Below are 24,340 nucleotides of genomic sequence, written 5' to 3' on the forward strand. Positions count from 1 at the left end.
TATCTAAAGCACTGGTCACCTCTTCCATTAAATGCATAACTGCCATTGCTGTGGATCTTTGTGACCTAAATCCATACTGACTTTCAGTCAGTAGATGATGTTTACTAAGAAAACTTTCTAGTCTGACAACAAATGTTTTTTCCACAATTTTTGAAAATTGTGGAAGTAATGAAACAGGCCTATAATTTGTGAAATCATGTCTATTCCCCGATTTATATAGTGGGATTACTTTTGCAATTTTCATTTTTTTTGGAAATATTCCTGTTTGAAATGACAGATTACAGATATATGTTAGCGGTTTAATAATTTCCACAATCACCTTCTTAATTATTATCATGTCGATGCCATCATAATCAGTTGACCTTTTATTTTCACATTTATTTACTATATCTATAATTTCGTTTTCCTCCACTGCTGTAATAAACATGGAATCTGGGTTTCTCACTAATGCATCATTTGATATTTCATGTCCTGTGGGCTGCGGTATTTCCTCAGCCAACTTTGGGCCCACACTCACAAAGTATTTGTTAAAATTGTGAACTATCTCTTCCATATTATTTAAATGTTTATCTTCATTGTTTGTGAAGTTTTGTGGATAACTGACATGTTTAATATTTTTTCTAATAATCTCTCTTGCAAAACAATTATTTTTGAAGGGAATAACCTAGCGTTCCACAATAAACTCGCAATGGCTCAAATTTATAAAAACAGAATTGCGGTTTTGGAGTCCGGACCCAAGTGGAGTTACTTTGCAAGCTCACAAACCCTCCAATTTGACTAAATGAAAACATTTCTGCAGAGAAGAGCCAAATACTCGACTATCTGCCAGTCATTATAATTGCTTCATGCCAGCTGTTGACACCAAGAGTGGCACAACCCGTTATTAGGTGTAGGGAATAATTACTTTTTCAACACAGGCCGAGGTCGGTTAGGATTACTCGTGTTATCTCTGCTTTTCACTTCTTTTTTTTTTTCCTGTCTCTTTTTTTGTTTTTTGACCTGGAAAATTAAAGCGTGAAAAAAATCATGGTGCAAGCAGAATAAAATGTATAAGGCAGCAAAGACTTTTTTCGCAGCACTCTTCTGTGATCATAATTGTCCGTGACTGAATGCATTCCACGTTTTGTTTTGTTTTTTCTTCTTTTTTGTTGTTTGTTTTGTTTTGTTTTGTTCTCTTGCGCTCAAGCCTCTGTGGAAGTCGCAGTTCATGGTCCATTTTATTCATCCGCCAGGCCTGGTTCTACCACACTCCTCGCAATTTCATGTAATTTTCGTCGACTCTAAATGATAAGGGCAGCCCCTCTGTGCAGTAACTTGAATTACCACCAGTGAAGTCAAGTTGAATCGAATGCAGAGAGGCCATTAGAGAGCCAAGACGTGTTGTGCTGAGTTGATAACAGCAACAGCACAGCAAGGTGTCATTTAGAGTTGGCTGGGGGTTTACTAAACACGCTGCGGTGAAACTAGCGGTTCTTTCTGTACCAATTCCACACACCTTCATGGTTTGATGATGAAACCCTTAGGGAGAGGTCGAAAAGTCTTTAATATTAATGTGGTAACTACGGTGTAGATTTATATTTGCTGTACTGGGGTTTGACAACAAAATTCTTGTTTTGTTTTTTTTTTGTTGTTTTTTTTTATTGGTCCCTTGTATGATCAACCAAACACCAGAGAGGGTCGTGGCAAAAATAATAATAAATTCAGGTGTAAAAATTCTGAACAGTAGTTTTGTTATGCGGCGCTCCGGCCCCCTTTTTAACATGTAAATTTGGCTGCTTGTTTGAATATTATTTTTAAGTTCTGTTCACAGAGATTAAAAACTGAATAATTTATGTTCACAGTTCACAACTTAAAAGTTCATAACTTAAAAATTCTGAGCCACATTCGCGTGTCCTAACCTTCTCATCAGTTTTTCACAAGATTTTGCCTTCTAAAATAACTTCCTCAAGGTTGGTGGATCACACCGTCTGTCATGTTATTCATGTCGTCATTTAGCAATTACAATCTGCAGTCATACTTGCATTCACATACATCTATTCTGGTCCTCTTGTTCACACATGCTCTGTTCTAACATGGCCACATTCAAAGAATGATTCATTTCTGTCTTTCTCCCAGGAAATTTATATATTTTTTTTATTTTTAGGCCCGAGCAGCAAAGCGCTGCGAAGGCCTATTGTATCTGTACTGTTTCTTATTATTACGATTCTGCCCCCCTAAAGAGGTGCCTTTTTGGGGGCTTTATCATATTCAAAAACTCACCAAACTTGGCGGTCGCGACTAGAAAATTTAAAAATTTTGAATTTTAAGGTTGTCGCAAAAATCGCAAAAAAAATTGCTCAACGCCGGCAACTAGCAATTTTCTGTTGACACAATGGTATGAACGTACTTCATCGTAGAGACATGACATTTGGTACACTTGTAGAGCTCACCAAAAGACTCAGAACTTACATTTAATGTTATAAGCCAACTATCACAGAAAGTCGGCCATTTTGTATTGAACGTCCATTTTTTACCTCGATTTTGACGTTTACAGCCTTCGTATTTGATCGAACTCCTCCTAGGGATTTCGATTGATCGACTTCAAACTCGGTCAGTCTGATCATAAGGCATGTTTGATTTAAAGTTATCAAATTGGTGAGTTTTGGAGCATGTTGAAGGGGGGTTAGCAGGGGTCAAAGTTCACCTACTCGCCATGAAACACGGAACTCTTATATTTCCTATACAAAAACACATAGAGGGATCAAACTTTCAGTGATTGATCGTCATCGGGTGTCCTAAAATACCCTGTGGTGAAATGATGACATCACTTAGGCCACGCCCCCTGAGAACAGGAAGTGTCATGTTTTACTGTGAACGGTCGCTATCTTAGCCCTTTGACCTAATCAACATGAAACTGTGTCCAGAGACAGAAGACATGTTGGTGTGTTGAGTATTCCAACCCCGACCGGCTGCGATGAAGCAGGTGGGCGTGGCGGCGTTGCGAACGCCGTCGAATTTTGTTTGGCTCTGAATTCCACAGTTTCGGGGTGAGCTGCTCCAAACTCACTAGGATGGATCCTTATCCACCCACCGACAGGAATTCATAACAAAATTTGGTGGGCGTGGCCTAATTTCTCTATAGCGACCCCTAGAGTATTTTAAATGAACAGCCCCAAGCCATGCTTTATCCTAGAATTACGAAACTTGGTACATATGTGTATCTTGTCAGGACGTACAAAAAAGTCTATTAGAGCCATGGTCGAAACCCAACAGGAAGTCGGCCATTTTGTATTGAAGGTCCATTTTGGACCTCGAGTTTGACGTTTACAGCCTTTGCATTTGATCGAACTCCTCCTAGGGATTTCGATTGATCGGCTTCAAACTCGGTCAGTCTGATTATAAGGCATGTCTGATTTAAAGTTATCAAATTGGTGACTGTATGAGCTTGCTGAAGGGGGGTTACCAGGGGTCAAAGTTCACCTACTCGCCATGAAACAAAAACCTCTTATATTTCCTATACAAAAACACATACAGGGACCAAACTTTCAGTGATTGATCGGCATCGGGTGTCCTAAAATACCCTGTGGTGAAATTTTTTTCTTACGTAGGCCACGCCCCCTGAGAGCTCGAAGTGTAATGTTTTACTGTGAACGGTCGCTATCTTAGCCCTTTGATCTAATCAACATGAAACAGTGTCCAGAGACAGAAAACATATTGGTGTGTTGTGGATTCCAACCCCGACCGGCTTCGATGTAGCAGGTGGGCGTGGCGGCGTTGCGAACGCCGTCGAATTTCGTTTGGCTCTGAATTCCACAGTTTCGGGGTGAGCTGCTCCAAACTCACTAGGATGGATCCTTATCCACCCACCGACAGGAATTCATAACAAAATTTGGTGGGCGTGGCCTAATTTCTCTATAGCGACCCCTAGAGTATTTTAAATGAACAGCCCCAAGCCATGCTTTATCCTAGAATTACGAAACTTGGTACATATGTGTATCTTGTCAGGACGTACAAAAAAGTCTATTAGAGCCATGGTCGAAACCCAACAGGAAGTCGGCCATTTTGTATTGAAGGTCCATTTTGGACCTCGAGTTTGACGTTTACAGCCTTTGCATTTGATCGAACTCCTCCTAGGGATTTCGATTGATCGGCTTCAAACTCGGTCAGTCTGATCATAAGGCATGTCTGATTTAAAGTTATCAAATTGGTGACTGTATGAGCTTGCTGAAGGGGGGTTACCAGGGGTCAAAGTTCACCTACTCGCCATGAAACAAAAACCTCTTATATTTCCTATACAAAAACACATAGAGGGACCAAACTTTCAGTGATTGATCGGCATCGGGTGTCCTAAAATACCCTGTGGTGAAATTTTTTTCTTACGTAGGCCACGCCCCCTGAGAGCTCGAAGTGTAATGTTTTACTGTGAACGGTCGCTATCTTAGCCCTTTGATCTAATCAACATGAAACAGTGTCCAGAGACAGAAAACATATTGGTGTGTTGTGGATTCCAACCCCGACCGGCTTCGATGTAGCAGGTGGGCGTGGCGGCGTTGCGAACGCCGTCGAATTTCGTTTGGCTCTGAATTCCACAGTTTCGGGGTGAGCTGCTCCAAACTCACTAGGATGGATCCTTATCCACCCACCGACAGGAATTCATAACAAAATTTGGTGGGCGTGGCCTAATTTCTCTATAGCGACCCCTAGAGTATTTTAAATGAACAGCCCCAAGCCATGCTTTATCCTAGAATTACGAAACTTGGTACATATGTGTATCTTGTCAGGACGTACAAAAAAGTCTATTAGAGCCATGGTCGAAACCCAACAGGAAGTCGGCCATTTTGTATTGAAGGTCCATTTTGGACCTCGAGTTTGACGTTTACAGCCTTTGCATTTGATCGAACTCCTCCTAGGGATTTCGATTGATCGGCTTCAAACTCGGTCAGTCTGATCATAAGGCATGTCTGATTTAAAGTTATCAAATTGGTGACTGTATGAGCTTGCTGAAGGGGGGTTACCAGGGGTCAAAGTTCACCTACTCGCCATGAAACAAAAACCTCTTATATTTCCTATACAAAAACACATAGAGGGACCAAACTTTCAGTGATTGATCGGCATCGGGTGTCCTAAAATACCCTGTGGTGAAATTTTTTTCTTACGTAGGCCACGCCCCCTGAGAGCTCGAAGTGTAATGTTTTACTGTGAACGGTCGCTATCTTAGCCCTTTGATCTAATCAACATGAAACAGTGTCCAGAGACAGAAAACATATTGGTGTGTTGTGGATTCCAACCCCGACCGGCTTCGATGTAGCAGGTGGGCGTGGCGGCGTTGCGAACGCCGTCGAATTTCGTTTGGCTCTGAATTCCACAGTTTCGGGGTGAGCTGCTCCAAACTCACTAGGATGGATCCTTATCCACCCACCGACAGGAATTCATAACAAAATTTGGTGGGCGTGGCCTAATTTCTCTATAGCGACCCCTAGAGTATTTTAAATGAACAGCCCCAAGCCATGTTTAAACCTAGAATTACGAAACTTGGTACACATGTGTATCTTGTCGGGACGTACAAAAAAGTCTCTTAGAGCCATGCTCTAAACCCAACAGGAAGTCAGCCATTTTAGATTGAATTTCATTTGACCTCGATTTTGACTTTTACAGCCTTCGTATTTGATCGAACTCCTCCTAGGGATTTCGATTGATCGGCTTCAAACTCGGTCAGTCTGATCATAAGGCATGTTTGATTTAAAGTTATCAAATTGGTGAGTTTTGGAGCATGTTGAAGGGGGGTTAGCAGGGCTCAAAGTTCCCCTGTGATCGACTGTGTAATATGTAATTACAAAGGGGATCCTTTGTCATTCCGTAGGGCAATGCTGCCCTCTGGTGTCGAATTACTGAAATTACTGAAATAGTTTCATTATTTCAGTAATTCGACACCAGAGGGCAGCATTGCCCTACGGAATGACAGAGTTCAATTTTGTAATGTAGGAAAAAATTAAAAATTTGTAATTCTAACACAAAAACTCACAGAGACACCAAACGTTCAGTTATGGATTATCATCTTGTGTCCAATAATATCCAATGGTCAAATGATGACATCACTTAGGCCACGCCCCCTGACAACAGGAAGTCTCATATTTTGCTGTGAACGGTCGATAGCTTCTGCACCAAACTTTGCACGAGTGACCCTGGTGGGATCCCTGACGACCCTATGTCATCATATTATGACGTCATCTAAGCCCCGCCCCCTCGGAACAGGAAGTGCCGTTTTTTTCCTTGGAAAGCTCCGTTTATGGCTCTCTTGACCTAATCAAGGTAATTCGGATGATAAACTCTGTCAATGCTCGCTTCTGGCTGAACCGTGTGGGCGTGGCCAAATGGCGAATATCAGTCCCTCGCCATATACATACGTTTGGCTCTAATTCACACATGGATCATCCGATTGGCGCCAAACTGGATATGTATGACCTTTGTTCACCTCTAAAGAGCCCAACGGGTTTGAGATGTAATTTGACTCCACTGCGCCCCCTAAGTTGATACATCGGCCGTATCTCCTCGACGCATCGACCGATCTGCACCAGATATTTTGACAGTCGTCGGGGAGCGCTGCCGAACGCATTCACGCGTGTCGCCTGGTGGACGGGTGTGGAAAATGCGCGACAGCTTCTGCGGTGGCTAGCGGGCGGCGGTGCTGGAAACTGCGGCGGAGCTTCTGCGGTGGGGAGTTGGCTGCGGCTCTGGAAATCGTGCGAGAGCTTCTGCGGTGGCTGGAACCCCCGCGGTGGCCAATAGGCCGGAGCGGCGCTTGCTGCGAGGGCCGCCCGAGGCTGCTTGCAGCTTTAATTTACATTATTTTTTTACACAATATCCACAAACATTTATGTAAATTATTGGAATTTCCTGTGATTAATTGTAAATATTGTTCGAAAGCATCTTGAAAACCAAGGAGCACAAGGTAAAACAAGGTTACTATACAAAATATTATCCATAGCCTTAGACATCTCACTAAGCCACTGTTGCAACATACAGTGGAAACCCTGGTATCAAGTGAAAATCGGACACCTTGATTTTCGTCAAATATTTTGCATATGCGATGCGAAAAAATACACAAATGGACGGATTTTCCGTGAACAATTTGGAGTCAATTTCCACAGGAAAATCTTCTAGGTGAATCTGCAAATACTGAATTGCAAATAGGCAGGCGTCCACTGCACTTACACCCAGACACCTTAAACACCGTGTAGTCCTGGATACACACAAACACAGGTGAACATACAGGCCAAGCAAAGGTGGCATTATTTGGGTAAAACAAATCTGGAAGAAAAGCTTAAAAAAGATCCCAGTCCATGTTGCAGCGGATGTTGACAGGTCACCTATTAGTTTTACACCCCACTTCTCTGACATTAATGGACGAGACAAAAAAAGAAAGAAAAAAAAAAAAGCCATTAAGAAGTACCATTTGCAGTTTGCACAAACCATGTAGAGAACAGTAGTTTTTTAAAATGCCAAATTTTTGGTTAAAGAAAAAAGAAGAAGGAAACTGAATATCCTGAACACGCTATGTCCGTGGCTAAACATGGTACCGGTGCCATAACAAAGAAGAGGACATTGCGAGCCACAGGAAACCATGAGTCAGGGTCAGCAGATGCTGACCCACAGTCGCTACAGACCTCCAAACTTCATGCGGCACTTAGATTAGTTCAAAATCTACGCAAAGAGAGCTGCAAGAGTTATTTTTGAAAATGATTGTCATGGCTATGCCGCTTCATCAAAGCCCCACACCACCAGGTGCAACACAAAAGATTGGATGCAGTGGTGTAAATCGTTCTGCCAACGGAGTCTACAGCAGTGGAGATTGTTGTTCTCCAGAGTGATGAATTATGCCTCTCTTTCTGACAATCCAATTAATGAGTCTGGGTTTGGCAGTCACCAAGAGAGCGGCGCTTGCCTGATTGCAGTATGTCAAGTGTAAAGTTTGGTGCAGAGGAGATTGGGGGCTTGGAGCTGTTTTTCAGGTGTTGGGCTTGTCGTCTTAGTTTCAGTGAACTCTTCTCTTTCAAGTAAATCTTAATACTTCAGTTTTAGAACATATTTCGGACAATTTTATGCCCCCTACTTCCTTGGAACAGTGTGGGGAGGCCCCGTTTCTGTTCCAACAGGACTGCTGAGTAGAACGCAAAGCAAAGTCTGTGTGCTTGAGCCATTTGTTGCTTCTGTGAACTTAACTGGAAAGACCTTTGGGAATCAGTAGAGCGAGGATTGTGAGCAATGCCTTCCCAGCCAACATCAGCGTCTCACTTCACGCATGCGCTTCGGGGAAAATGGGAAAAAAAATTCTCTTAAACACACTCTGACTCCCTGTGGGAAGACTTCCTAGAGGAGTAGAAACTGTTACATCTACAAACGGTAGGTCAACATCGTTTTAAGCGGGATGTCCCTCAAGTTCAAAGCTAAAACCTTCAGTGATATTGTGCATATTATGTTCTGACGTTCGAAACGCATCTAATTTTATTCAGTGCGAAACTGCCTCTTTGTCGCGTCATGTACATTTTTAACATTCTCAAAATAGGAACCTGTTACTGTTCTCCGTTTGAGCTCATTCTGGTTGTTGAAGGTTTTTTTTTTTTTTTTTTTTGCACACCTACAGGCTACAGAGACCCATATGACATTCTTAATGAGCTTTCACATCATGGCAGCAATTTGCATCAGTGCTTCGGGCAGAAATAAAGTTGTCTTGGTGATGACAGTTAAGCATTTAACGGCGCACACACAGCTCCCTCACGGCACACACCTGAACCCCGCGCTGCTGTGAGCTCTGGTTTGCTCTTTTTTTTTTTTTTTTGACGAGTGAAACAATTAGCTTTCTTGGCTTTTGATTGTTCAACAAACTCATGCGTCACTCACGCCGCTGCATTCCGTCGGCATCATTATACGAATAGGCAATTTGTGTGGCAACAAAATAATTGGAGCCTTGACAGGCAAATTTATTATAATTAATGATAATAATTTATCCTCCCTCAGCGAGAGAGAGAGAGATATTCTAATCCTAACAAAACATGTTTATGTGTCCTTGGGAGGATGGAGAGCTCTGGATTCCAAGTCTAAAAGGATGCATCACTTTCCCTTCACTCCCTTCATGTTTTATTTCGCCCCTGCCTTCACTTGCTGACTTACCCTTTGAGGGTGAACTTTGTGTTTGAGGACTAGTTCAGAGCCAGAGAATAAAGGCTTCGCATGAGACGTGCAGCTGAAATGTGATGTTGTACAGTGTCCTCCAGGCAGGCGGGAGTAAGGGGTGGGGGGGAAAGGTTACGTTGACAGCAGATTTCCATTTCCAAATGGATATGTGTTACAAATGTGCCTTCAAAATATTTACTCCATTCTATTTTACTACAATGGCATTACAGCCTGGATTTGAAGACGAGCACAAAGATGCGGCTGCCGGGTTTTTTTGCCCTGGGCCTCGTCTGTCAGAACTTGCCGAGAACTTAACCACAAAAGGAAAGCAACACTTTAACCCTGAACAGAACAGAAGCTGTTTATTCATCTGTTGTAAAGGATTTTGCCTGTCTGTAAGGCCTCTCTGCAGGACTAAAGTGATAGTGCGATGGCAAAGAGACTTTTAAACCTAAAAGACTTGGAGCTCATCGCCAAAGATGAACCAGTGTAAACATGCAAAAGCCTGGTGGTCAAATGAAAGAACAGCTTGATTGCTGCAATACACTTAAAATATTTTTCTGTTTTTCGGTATTAATTATTCCCAAAACGCCATCCTGTAACAAAATAGATGATATAACTAGCTAAATATATATGTAGTATCAATAGGTTTCTTTATTGTCCTTTTTAGAGCTGCTTGTATTACATACCATCAGAGACGCATTTGGTGTAATTAAAACAAAAATTATTTAAAAGCTAAGTCTGCCTGGGGTATGAATAATTGTATGCCTAACTGTTGCTTAAATTATGAAACGGCAAAAATGCTGAAACACTGAGTTTCTTTAACTCAAGGCAAAAAAAATAATAATTTTTTAGACACGCCTTTAATTAATAACAATTGGAAAATCATAAACTGTAATCAGTCTTTCAACCTGTTATTGTTTTCCCTTACTTTGGTACTGCAGTGTTAAGTTTTTGCTAGCTTGTTTTTTTTATTTTTATTTTATTTCTAGTCATGTAAATGACTAGAAAGTAGAGAATAGAGACAAATAAAATGCCTTGCCTGGTACAATCAGTTAGCTTTTGTCATGACCTGTGAGGATTGTCATCTGAACTAAACCTTAAGCCATTGGAACTACAATACCCAGCCCAGAGAAAAACAAACATCAACTTCAGCTAAAAGCTGTAAGGTTTGACGATTCTCCGAATGTGATATAGTCTAAATCAATGCCATATTCACTTTTGTCACAAATTCCCCTCAATGTCTTAGTTCCCTTTGATGCATACAACAGTCTCTAATTTCTTTTCTTTTTTTTAGCTTATTTGCTAAAGTTTAACTGGGAGTCTAGAAGTTTCTTTTGAGGGTTAGGATTAGACGATTAGAAGGCATCACAACGCTAGGTCAGTAGAAAGCTCGAGAAAAGACGCAACTCTAGAAAGCTGTACTTTGAGGTAAAATGAAAAGGAGAACATCTTCTCTGAAATAACTTCTTCTGAGGTAACAGCGAATAGAAAATTTCCCTGTCTTCTGTAACCTCTGTGCCCTTGTAGATGAATCCCCAGCCGGCCTTGGATACTTCACGCTCCAATAAGATGCTTCCTGCTCCCCTAGCTCCTCGTTTCTCTCTATTTGTAGACAGAAAGGTGGCTAGGCATGTCCTTGAAACATGAACAAAGAGAGTGATATTTAAAATTTTTAAAGCTGAATATCCTTCTGAAATGGTAACCTATGGGAGTAGTAGTGAAGAACTGGTTTGTTGGGGTGTGTGTGTGTGTTTGTTTGGTTCTGCTCCCCTGGAGCAGCTTCACAGTCTAATCTGAAAATGAAACACCTTGCTCATCCTGCTAAAATATTCCAAATATTTCTCCACAAGGCTAACTTATGTTTTTGCACTGTGAGACAACGCTCGACGGCCTTTATTATCCTCTGATATAAGAAACGGGAGGAAATGGGTTAGAAGACGGCAAGAAAAGGTTGAAGCTGCCGCCTGAAAATTTGGAAGGAAGTCTCTGAATAATTTAAAACATGCATTTCGCTTTATAAGAAAACTGTAATGTAAAGGAACTTCATTTGATTTGAACATTTAACCTTGGTCTTCCTGTATGCAGTATTAAAATCCCAGTTCCCTTCTGGGGATCTTTTAACTCATTTAATTGTTTTACCACAGGTATTCTTTTTTATGAATTTATTCATTTCTGGAGTGTGTTCATTTCAGTCTGTTGTGGAATCTTCAACCGGGTGATCTATGAAGGAATTCATCCGTTTAATTTTTCTGTCAACGCTGTGTTAAAGTAAAGCCACACTCCTGCTGTCTAAGGATAATGTTTGTCAGAGTTGATTTCAAGAAAACCCTTTGGATTTTGTCCACCAAACGGGTCCTAGTTAAAGTTGTTGCTGCTGAAAATCCAAAACTATCATCTTGCAGAACCTGCTAAAAACTGGATCTCACACTAACTTTTGTTTAGCACTTGACTGGTTCGTAAGAAAAATGCAACATTGTGTTTTTATATGGAAATTATGAACAATTAAAGTTGTTTAATGGATTCCAGTTATTAATAAGCTACTAAATTTTACATGGCCAACAACTGTCACCTGCTCTTGTCTTCATGCTTCTTGATTCAATTTAATCACATTTATTTTTGCGGTACCACTTTACATACATTTTTAACGCTAATTCCTTTTCTGAAAAGACAATACTAAAATTAACCCGATAGCCAAATTAATTCAGTGCAGCACAAATGAGACATGCAGGCCCAAATTCAGTAACATAGATTACAAATAAGTCATTTAAAAAAGAGAAAGTTAAAAGTTTTGTAAGGAAGCCGTATCAAGACATTGAGTTTACCTCCTGATGTCTTCTGCACATGGAGACAGCAGGAAGGAATGACTTCCTCTTAACACGAAGAAACCCTACAGCAGAACTAAGGTCAGTGTGGTGCATTTCCTTGACACAATGTATTACCAGAAAGTAAGTAATTTATATGTAGTCTTTGTTACAGTCAGACAACCAGTGTTCCACCCCTGATCCACCTCAGGAGGAAGGTACACAGCCAATACCACCATGGTAGAAAGAGTGTGACGTACAAATGTACAGATAGCAAATATGTCGGAAATCTGATTTGTGAAGTACGATGAGAATGTGATGCAGGTGACGTCCCCTACGCCACCACAGCATGCCCCCACAAATCATTTTAATGTTGATAAAGTATTTTAGACACCCAAAAGCTCTGTTCATTTTGAGGTCAAAATGCTATGTGCGTTTTGAGCGTCAGGCGCATCTGGTTTGCATTCCAAGTCTTTGTGCCAAACGGGCGCATTTGGAGCTTGCAGCATGGCGCAACTTGAGCTATTTGGAGCGTTTTGAGTGTTTGACTCTCCACATAGACTTTGAATGTAAACCAGAGGCGCCTAACGCTCAAAACGCATTTGGTGTGAACCCAATAAAAGTGCACACATGTCGAACTTGAAGCGTCAGACGCGTTTGATATGAATCCACCATTGCGTTTTAACAAAACAATTCAAAGGAAAAACCACAAAAACACCTAAAAGTCAGAAGTTTGATGATGTATCAAACTTAAATAAAAAAGTATCTGTGTCAGTATTGGTATCGGTGATATGGGCCCTGTGTTTACTTGGTGTTAAATTGATACTACCCCTACTGTGTTGTCCTGGGTTGATGTGGCCACTTTAAAGTGCACCCTTCCTTTTACCCAATGACAGACGGAGACCATCTCCTTTCCCACAATAACTCATGGATAAAACCGACGTGTAGGAAATTGTTAGACGCGTGAGTGTACGAATTGAAGTCTACACCGCTTAAATATCAAATATATCCAACTAAGTATCCACACAGAATGAAAGACTCCATATGCTGCTAAAGAAACAATCCAGCTATATTTAATTCAAATCCTGTCAAGTGTCTCAGAAGGATTCGCCACAGGCAGCTGCTGCAAAGATTTAAAATCCCCATCAATCACAGATACATCTCTTGTGTGTCCTCTTTCTAGCAGAGCCGTTGCACATGGAAAATCGCATTGAGCTAATATTGCTGCGGCAGATTATCATCACAGAGATGTTGCCGTGGAAGCTAGTTCTGTTTTATTTTCTCTTCCTCTAATTATCATTAATCACTATTATGGAGTACATTTCGCCCACGTCTGGTCTGTGGCGTATTAATTTCTGAGAAACTTGGATTAATATCAGATCAGAACATCAGTGTGTGGCTAATTTTTATTTTTATTTATTTATTAATTTTTTTTCAGAAATGCATATTAATGGAAAACAAAATATTCAAATGAGAAGATTATCAGTAAATGTGATCTACATTCTGATGGATTGAAGAGGATGATTTCTGGCCCGAGCACCACTGAAAAGCAGCTGAGTTGTAACGGCAAAAATGCATAATCTGACTGTGATCAGACTGTGTGGCAACAGGAGACATCCTTTTAGCTTTATGGGCCCATGCTCCAGTTAATCCGAGGGGGGGAGGGCAGATAGATGGAAGCTGGGATGGAGAGCGTCATTTCCAGCCCGGCGTTTATACGCAGCACTGAACACCTTTCCTCTGCTATCGACTTGCTGTCTTCATATTTCCGTATCCCTGGAGGCCAGGCCAGCCATCATGCCATAAAGAGGCTGTCATGACCCTCAGAAACAATACCCTCCTCCACCCCCCAAATCTCCCACACACTTCGGAGATTGCTGCCCAGCGAGCCCTTCACATCTAATTCAACTTTATCGTAAACCCCATCCAGTTTACCAACACTCTGCAGGTTACTACAACAGAAGCCCCTGACTCTTTATCAGGACAGTATCCCATGATGTTGTTGGCCATAATATTTACCTGAATGACCTTTATACTTATATACAGCAATGCAGGATATATGGGAGTTCTGAGACTATATCTTACCCTGTTGTTGATTAAATTCTATCAGTTTATGATAGAATGTTTGCGGTAAGAAAAGTTCAGAAGTTGGCGAAACAAAACGGCAGGAAAACCGAGACAGCTCCTCTGTTCAGACCTCTGTGGTTCAATTACATCTCAAGAACAACTTGGAAGTCAAGCCAGATGATCTGAAAGAAGAATTAAACCAGCATTAAAGAGGTAGTATTAGCTTAAAACACATTACTTCACTTTTCTCAGATGGTTCTGAACCATCAAATAAATCCATTCAAACCATTCAAATGCTCGGACATGTGACCAAAGAAACTCATGTTGGTCTCATTAGGATATCATCCACAACAACGTAAAAGACTCATGAGACTGGCATCTGGGCTAACACAGATGCTAGCTGTTTGTTTAGCTTCTGCGGAAGCTTCTAGTTGGGAGTGTTTTGCTCCTTGGCATTGTCTAGCTCAAAACTCAGACTAAAGTTACTCCCAAACTATTTCTACCTCTTGGTTTTATCCTGGTTAAATAGCAGGAAAGATGGAGGCTAAGCGTTGCGTTCAAAAGCAGGCCCGATGGGATTCCCGGGCTTTCCTCGCTTACTCTGCCTGACCTGAGTGGAAGGAATTGACACTGCAGGAATCTATTCTCTCCCGGTCCAGAGACTGTGCTGTCTGTCTCCAGTCACCAATTTGTCTCTGTATTTGAAGGAACATATGCTACCTTTCATTTACCTTGAAAGTCGGAACTTGGAGCCAGGAATGACTTCACACACTCTTACAAAAGCCGCTGTACTCTCCACATGCAAACACCACTTTTAATTTGTTCAGCTTAGATTCATAACAGATGTCATGTCATGTTTGACCTGTCATGTCAGTCTAATGAACACCCCTTCAAATAAAGTGTTACAGATTCATCTTTGCTATATGTAACATTGCTCGAAGACACACACTTTCAACTTTGTCTTGTAAAATAAACAATTTCCGCAGACCGAATTTCTACGGAACACATCATTAGTCACTCTGCAACTTAGACTGCAAATTCTACACCTGGTAGCATATTTGAAAAATAAAAAGTTGTGGGAATAAACTATACTGAGACCAAATTGCAGTCTGAAACTAAGCTTTGCGAATCAACCTTTGGGCAGTTTTTGGCTGAGTTCCCCATTCTGTTTCACTTCTGTTACCTGAGGGTTAACATGTTCAAAATGTCTTCATGTCGATTGTGTGGTATGATGAAAGCCTGCTTCTGTATAAAGGTTTGTTCATTCTACCACGTTCATGAATTAGAAAAAGAAATCACATGAGAACAGGCTACAAAAATAAAAAAATTATTTATTTTAAGACTTTTTGCACATCGTTACCAGGGTGCCATTAAATGTGTCTGGTAATGCACAAGTCAAAAGTCATGTAATTTATTTTTTTGCTCCAGCAGCAAGATTAGCTAAACCACGGTCGTTGCAGTAAACCTCATTTGAGCATAGTTCAACGTGGATCTCGTCTCTGTGTTTATATATCAAACATCTTCCAGTTCACACCTTCAAAAACAGCGCGTCGTTTTACTTTTTTTTTTTACCAACTTCTACTCAATAAAATTAAAATAAACCCTTTTAATCCGAGCCAAATCTGTCATTTTTGTCACATCCTGTTCTGAAGAATTGTTTAGCATGTATTCAGCGGACGTCAGAATGCAGCGTTCTTGCTGAAATACGATGTGCCTGTACCTGTTAAATAGGCTGGGGCGTCACTAAAATCAGCAGTCGCCGAGAGTCTGGTGCAGCCGAGGAAACGCTGTGATAAATGATGTAGTGCTGCAGGAGCACGGGTCTGGCCAGCCCTCTGCAGCTCTCCTCCTCTGCCTTTTCTTCAACTATTTCTGTATCTAATTACAGCCTCTGTTTTTTTCCTTTTCTGCTTCGTCTCCCTCTTTTCTTTCCCCTCCATTTGGCAGATGTTCTCACTTTATTATGGCCCACGCTGGCCTTTTTATTGCCCAGCAGCAAACTTTGGCGCAATTAGTAACCGAGGGAGTGCACACGGATCCTTTAGGCTGCTTCTGACGTCCTCATCTAAAAAAAATAAATAAATAAAAGTAAAAAAAATAAAACCGCAAATCAAATCAGACCCTAATCACGTCCGTGTTCGCCTTGATTGCGTTTATAGACGTTCTGTCGTTCTGCACTCCCCCGGTTGAGCTTTTTATAATTACTCTCCTCTTGCATTTGTTTATTTATATCCGCCTGTACAATATGTGCCAAGCTCTTTGCCAATAAGGGAGGATGAGACGATTATGGAGGTGAAGAGTAAAAAGCTGGAAGCCTTTTAGGAGAGATCTGAAAATTATTACCATCCTTTTTGTGTTTTGAAACGATCATTTGTTAGACTATCATGCCACTGCAGGCTAAGGGGCAATGAAGAAGAAGCTCTCGGGTTAAACATCAGGTTTTGGAAATTCGGGCCAAGAGGCATAAGAAAACTCTTTTCTTTTCAACTCCGGTAGCTTTTCAGAGATTTAATATCACCTTTTGACAAAAGCTTATATATATATATATATATATATATATATATATATATATATAAGGCTGTTGGTGTATAAAAGGTTTAGTGTATTGCATAAAAAGTTTAGTGTATTGCATGTTGCCCGTTTAGTTGAAGTGTAGAAGACAAATGACACCAAGCGATCTTCCTCGTGACAGATGGGGCATCCAGGATGAAGAGGGTGGAGTTGGACCTTGTGGTTCTGATTCAAGTGTTAATGGGTTGCAGGAAACAGGCTGGTGCTGGTGCCTCAGATAAGACAATGGACCATTAGCTATGATAAGAATCTGCACAGATCTTGATAAGGGATTACCAGCACTGGACGATGTCTTGTACAATAAAAAACCAAGATCAACTCCAGACTTTTCTCAATCTGCTAATACTCTAGCCGAAGCAACCACTGGCTGTGTGTGCGTTTCAAAAACGTAGAATAGAAATAAATGGAATTGAAAAGAGCTGTTGTGCAATGAACTGTACAGAGTCAGTATTTTAAAAAACAGATTTTGTTGTTATGGATAAAGACAACTTGAACAAAGAAGTGAACAATTTAAATGTTTTACAGGAGTTGTCTTTGTGCCAACGCCCCCCAAAAAACAACGTTGAAGGTCCAGAACAAATATTGAGCAAATCCATTGTGTTACATTTTGCTTACCTCTTCCAATCAAAGGAAAATGTTACATAAGGTGCTGTTTTCTGGATCCCTACATCCATATTCAAGTCTTTCTAAGAGAATACAGTGATCCGATGCATCAAATGCAGCACTGAGATGTCATTAGTGACTTTTACCAGCGGTGCTTAAATGCTATGAAGGGCTCTGAAACCTGACTGGAACTCTTCAAGCGGGTTATTACGGTGTAAATGCTGACATAGTAGAACAGGCAAAAAATTTTCCAAGAATTTGAGGTAAGAAAGGAAGACTAGATATGGTCTGTGATTTATAAAAGCATCTTCAGAGATGATTAAGTTGGTCTTATTTCATCCTCTGTTCAAGTTGTCTTTATTCAGTTTTTTTTTACAGTTCATTGCACAGTAGCTCTTTTATATTTATTTCTATTCTATGTTTTTGAACCACACACACAGCCAGCGGTTGAGGGCTTAAAATATTCTTAGATCCCAATAGGCGGTGGTCTTTTTGTCTGTCTTCATATCTCCTCTCTCAATTCTTTATCGATTCCCTCTCTTCCTCTCCTCTATTGATTATCGATTCTTCTTCTCTATTGGTTCTGTCTAGCTCTTGGAGAAATGTTTGCAGAGTGCCTGGCCAACGATGATGCTCTCCATCGCCGTTTTGATGTCCCCTATTGATGATTCAGCTTTAACATTTCTTTTTTCTTTGGTGCTCTACTTACTCAAATGTGGAAGAAAAAACTTAATCTAGAAAGATTTGTTATCCTGCCTCTCAAACAAAGCCCTTTAATTTAAATGTTGTGTTTTCCTAAAGGCTGTTGTTACAGCAGCATGCTGGGTTGCGCTCAGCTTTCTCCCAGACGATGGTCTGAACCAAAGATGAGTCTCACTTGACCCGGTTTAGTCAATATTCTCTGTATTCCAGAGATCACAGGGTTTGAATTGACGCGGGATTTGGTCCAGATTGGAGTCTGAACTTTGAGAGTTGCTGATCTGAAGCTTTTCACCACCAAAGCGAGCCACAAATTCGCTGGTAACAGCCACACGCAAGAGCCAAGGGGACCCAGTAGTTTTCCAATCAGCAGTTAAAAGAGGAATCGGGTTTCCAAGAATGTTTGCAGCAGAGAGCGAGCAGGCACGTACAACAAATTTGGGTGCATTTCCGTGCCTTTTTCAATGCTCATTCACCAAGGCATGTAAAATATTCCCTCTTGGTTTTTTTCTGTGAAAGGTCTTTTTCTATCTATTTTTAATTTAGGGTAATTTTCTGTTCAAAATAAGCAAAAAGAACCTGTGTATTTAGCATTTGTTGTTCTGTTTTATGGGGTGGAGGGGTTTTGCCTGTTGTACTAAAGTAGCCATAAACAGACTGGGGTACATAGTAAAACATGACCTATTGATCTGCAATGTAAAGTAATTCATTATGTAGTTTTTGTTGTTTATATTTCAAAAAATGACCAAATATAATCTTATGCTCCCTTTCCAAAACGTTTCGCTGCCCCAAAAAACAGTCGAATTTGGTTTTCTTTTGTTGGCACATCTTCTTACCAAGCAGTAAAAACAGGAAGAAATGGCGCCATTTTTTCCACTTAATTACGGTGAACATAACAATGTTTACCCCATGTTATTATTTTTTTTAAATGGGACAGATGACATAAAAATTCACACCAGATGTCTGGAGTAACTCGTGTAAATTTCCTCTTTAACATTGTGCTTTTGGGTTGACGTGCCCAACATGTCTCCCTCTACCAATCTGCATTGACATCCAAAACGTTCAGCTTTTGCCTCATCTGCCCAGACTATGTTCTTTTTCTTCAGCATTAGCTCTTATTTTCATGAGAGGAAACAAAAAAACATTGGCTTTGCCAGGTGTTTCAAAAGCTTAGTACTCTTTTGTTCTTGGACAAATATTTTATGATTCGTTTGACTTTTCTGTCACACATGCTTCCCATCTTTGCTTTGAAGCTGAATTACATTCTTTCCGCTGCTTGCAGTTGTAGACATTCACGGTGGCACGCTTTGCAACAACGAGATTCTGTTTTTTAGAAAAGGTTTATTTGTTTTTACCAATTATGTCACTCGTACCATACTGATTTTCAAGTAGCAACCGGAATGCTTTCTAACTACTACTGCTACTATTGTATCTGTTTTCATGCCTTTTTGCACATCCTTCTATTTAATACTCATTAACTTACATTTTAGGATTTTACTCATAACCTTTTTTTCTGGACTCATTTTTTGCTGCTATTGCACCAAAATTTCCCCTTTGTGAGACAAAGAATATTTTACACATATTCTTGCTCTGATTTCTTTGTTCGAAAAATATCTTACTGCATAAGTTTGACCCCCCAAAAAGGTACAACATCCAGGTTCAGTAAGCAGCCTCAAGGTCGGCGAGTTATGTCAATGGAGGGACCCTCAATTCATTTATATTTCTCCCCCCTCGTTTTGCAAATAAAAGTTTGACAAGCGCATAAAAGTCCTGTCTGAAACACACATTAATGATCAACCATGCGTATTCCAGATGGATTCATTTTGACTGGCTCAGAGCTGCTCATTAATGCCCTCTTTGTTAGGACAGACTTTAAAAGCACAGATTTCATTCTCAGAGCCTTTCCACATTTACGAGGTGGAAATTGAGCCGCAGCGCCCACGCCCCACGTCTACATCATTAAAAAAGCTGGAATATTGAACAGCTGGGAGATGGCAAAGCATCTGCTTCAGAGAAACATTAACCGTGTCCTGCAATTTAGCTCACCCGCTCCCGCCGCCGACTCAGTGAGCCGGCCTCGGAGCAGGCGTCGCCGGCGCTCTGCCCCGTTTCTGTCCCTCGTTTTCGGTGCCGTTCACGTTCGAAACGGGGGATCACAATGTTCCGAACATCAGCGCCTTCCATTTACAATCTGAGAAATCCCAGGAGGATTTGATCCCTCCTTGATTTTTTCCTCCTTCGCTCATCATCTTGAAAAGTGTACAGGGGAGCGTCTGATAGAGTGTCGAATGTTCGGTTCCAGGGTTTCCATTTGCTCTGTACAGTTCACATATAATCTTTCGGTTCGCTATCTAAAAGTTTCAAGCCGATGACTTTTTCTTGAGTAACTCTGTCAATGTCCTCTGTATTTTCCAGGTTCAACTGATTCACTACAATCATGAGCTGTATACGAATTACACGGAAGCGGCGAAAAGCCCCAACGGACTGGTCATAGTGTCCATATTCATGAAGGTAAGTCAGATAAGGTAAAGATAAGCCTTTGATGATGTCCGCCTACCGAGGATTTATTCATTGAAAGGGAAATGTACTTTGTATGGACTCGGCTAACCTCAGAAGATGCTCCCAAGACATTTTGTACCGAGTTACTTCTTAGAAATTTAGCAGAATTGATTCGGACATAAGTTTTCTACATTTAAGGGATTTTGAGGAAGCAGTAGCTGCACAAGAAACCCTGACCTGGTTTTATCTGCTGTTCAATCATGACAAGACGGCTGCGGTTTAAAGTATGCTGGTGGAATATGCAGTCCAAACGAGAAAAAAAAAAGAGAAAGAAATGCCTTAAAGAACAAGTCTTCATAAGATAGGCATATTTTCTCATGGACAAACATTCTTACTTTGCGTGTGGACATCTTGAGATAATTCTGAGCTTTACTACTGTCAATAAAATATAGTGCTTTGACAAATAATAAAAGAAATCAGCAGTTAATCCGTTTACTGTAGCCAGAACAACAGCTCAGAATCATGTCAACACTATATACAAGAACACACTCATTATTAAGATATTCCGTTTGCTATAAACTAAATTGCTGAGAAGTAGAGAAATATTTTGTTTACCCAATGCAAAAAGAAGTTTTAATATTTGTTGGGAATTTAATGCTCTACAGACAAGCTGGATGGAGTTTAATTTGTTCTAATTCCAGACTCTTGAGCACAACTGAATATAAGCCACACTCACCGACTTTGAAAAGAAAAAATAATTTTATGTACAGCTCTGGGAAAAATTAGGAGACCACTTAAGATTATCAGTTTCTCTGATTTTACTTTCTTTAGGTATATGTTTGAGTAAAATGAACATTGTTCTTTTATTCTATGACCTACTAACAATGTGTCTTTGAAATTCCAAGCAAAAATATAGTATTTATTTGCAGAAAATGAGAAACAGTCAAAATAATGACTAACATGCAGTGCTTTGAGACCTCTAAGAAAACAAATTTATATTCATTTAGAAACAACAATACTGATGTTTTAACTCAGAAAGAGTTCAAAAATCAATATTTGGTGGAATAACCATGAGGTTTTCAATGGTTCAGTGTAGTGGGCTCTTCATTGTTTCCAGAACTGTATATGGGCCACAGGTCTCCACATTTAACATGAGATTGTTTTTTTTTTGTCAGTTTGGAGAACTTATTTAAGGTACGTATTTGTATGTTTTCGGTACATATTTTATTAAAACACTGTCTGTATCATTGTTGCTTGAAAAAAAAGAGGGAAAAGTCATCGATTGCTATCTCCATCCTCCTAAAACCACTGAAGGCGTCTTCTTCAGTGTCGGATTCAACAGACTCGCTCACACTTCCTCAGTCTGTCTTTTGTTGTCGCTCTCAATGTCACTTTCGTCTTGATTCGCTCTTGGGTAGGTGTGCCGTCCTCTTCATCACGAGCCCAGCCTGTCAAATCCTGTTGCTAAAACGCCATACATTGGCCACATTGCAGAGCTCAAAGTGTTTGGAAAAAGAAGCAGTTTGCAATTAAGAAATTACAGCATACGCCAGTCTGCATTTCTACAAGCAGTAATGACGCACACAGTTTCAGGCAGAACTTACTACAACTTGTGACGCTAAAAAAGTCTGACTGCGTTAACAGATAGAGACACAAACAATGTTTATAGATTGACCCGTAAATAGCGACTTTGACCACAGTTCCGTGCGGGACGCTGAGCCAAATGATCTACAATATTAAAACAAACAGAAAGGCCAGAAGCAGTATTTCTATACCTGTCTCTGCTTTCAGTGGTAGAAAGAAAAATACTTATTTTAAGTACGCAGTTCAGTACTGCGAGAGATTTAGAGGTAGGAAAACGGTCACACATGAATGTCAGTTTAGCTTCAACCTGAACTTTAAAGAACTTTCAAGAGATTGGTGAATTGTCCACTGCGTTACTTGACAAATGTTCATTGACTGAGAAAGGCTTTATAATCTAGTGATTTAATCTGAAATCTGTCCAGTTATCAAGTAAATAACATTTACCAAATTCCAGAAATTTCTGAATGACGTTTAAAAGATATTATAGTGGTTGAAATGTAGGATATATATATATATATATATATATATATATATATATATATATATATATTCACTATAAGCAGCCATGAAGTACAGAATTCATGTAAATCATTCCAATCATGTACCAAGCGATGGCATTCTAAAGCTGCGTGTCTCTCAAAAAAAACTAGTTAAAACACTTTCCTCATGGTTAGCAATTGTGAGTGGATGAACACAGTAAACATAATTTATTTGCAATGTTTCCACAAACTCAGTTTAACGCATCATGATATGAAAAACCCCAACACATCACATTTACTGCAGCCCGTCTCCCTCCTAACTCCTGGAGTGTCTGGACTCATCCGAATCAAGGACTCACGATTCACCAACAATTAGCGCTCTAATTACCCCGCCGAGTGAAACGGCATGCTCTCTGGATCTGTGTCGGTGCTGAGCAGCGCTATTAGGCTGATGGCAGCGCTTTGTTGTTTTTGAGAAGTCTCCATCTCGAATGAAAGGCCGGGAGTTCAAAGAGGCAGCCGATGTCCTTTTGCCACTCTCCACACTGAAGCTGAAAATTCAGCTCCCGACGGCTAATGAGCTCCCCAATGTCAATGGACCCATCACCGAGTCCTGAGAGGACGGAGGAAATGGTGACCTCGGTCGGCCCTCCTTGACTCGGCTCCTTCATCACGAGAGCGAGGGGGTGCTGCAGGTGTGATGGCCTCGGAAAATAATGCTGGACGAGTTGCTGCGCCGCTCGGTTGCTGGGAAAGAACATGAACATTTATTGGTTGCACTATTGAAACTGGGGGGGGGAAAAAACCTTTTCTAAATTAAATAATTTAAATGAAAGCATACTTTTCTTACAAGATATAATTCTAGAAAGACAATTGACTTGAAACTCACACCAGATGTCTGCAACATCCCAGTTAGTAAATTAAAGAATGAGATTATAAACCATAAATTCATAACCGAAGCTATGCGGAACCCACTGGAATTAGACACGAAACCTTTTTGTTGACTTCTTAAAGACATCTGAAGAAGTTGCATACACCCCATTTTATTTTCACATATGAACAAATCATTTCTCTTTCGTTCAGCAACATGAGGTCTGCCACTACCATTTGCTGAAAGACAGCCCCATGTTTCCACCTCCACACTTTAGTGTTGTGTCAGTCTTACTCTAAACATGGCGTGTGCAGTGATATCCAAAGAGTTGCATTATGGTTTCATCTGATTATTTACCCAAAGTTTCAGAAGAAAACCTCAAAAATAGCTTTAACAAGTGTAGTCTTGTGCAGCTAGCTTTCAAGAAGCACTTGGTTGTGGTGGGTTGATGGTAAAATGACGTTCCTTCTCTTTTCCAGTTGTCGCCACATTGGTGCTCACTGGAACCTTTCAGAGTTTAGGAAAACATCTGTAGCCAATGCTATCAAAAGGTTTTAAACTTGCCTACAAGAGTTGTCTTTAAATGACATTAAGAAACTGATATTTATCTACACATATAGGGAGCACGATTTTCGTCCCAACACCGACAGATTGCAGCTGGTTTCTCAACTTCCCATGGCTTTTTGCTTTTTCTTTTCTTCACGTGTTCAGAAATAACTGAACACGTGAAGTCATTATATTTGTCATTACATTTGTTTTTCATGTGTTGCTTAGGTTGTTGCCAACATCTGGTGTGGATTTTATGCCAACAGCCCCAATCGTAATGCATTTCCTAGAAAATATAAAAAAGACATTAATGTGTTTAGTGCTTGTTTTCCATTCTATGTTCATACAATATACAATAAAGGTGCTATGCAAACGCAAAGGGGTCATACAACCAGGGTCATTCATCAGGATTTTATGATTTCTTACTTAATTTACACCCAAGTTCTGGAATCCTCACAGCGTTCTGG

The 24,340-nt window shown here is 40.5% G+C and overlaps 1 protein-coding gene across 2 annotated transcripts in view; it reads left to right on the forward strand.

Annotated features, from left to right (window-relative positions):
* The window catches only part of ca10a (carbonic anhydrase Xa), a 280,335-nt gene that overhangs the window by 238,816 nt on the left and 17,179 nt on the right, over positions 1 to 24,340 (forward strand). For both annotated transcript variants that reach the window (XM_032574688.1, XM_032574689.1), the window contains exon 5: positions 20,310 to 20,405. In XM_032574688.1, the coding sequence (XP_032430579.1) occupies positions 20,310 to 20,405 (96 nt within the window). The remainder of the gene's footprint in view (positions 1 to 20,309; positions 20,406 to 24,340) is intronic.

The sequence above is a fragment of the Xiphophorus hellerii genome, chromosome 10 (genome assembly GCF_003331165.1).
Source record: "Xiphophorus hellerii strain 12219 chromosome 10, Xiphophorus_hellerii-4.1, whole genome shotgun sequence".
Classification (NCBI taxonomy): domain Eukaryota; kingdom Metazoa; phylum Chordata; class Actinopteri; order Cyprinodontiformes; family Poeciliidae; genus Xiphophorus; species Xiphophorus hellerii.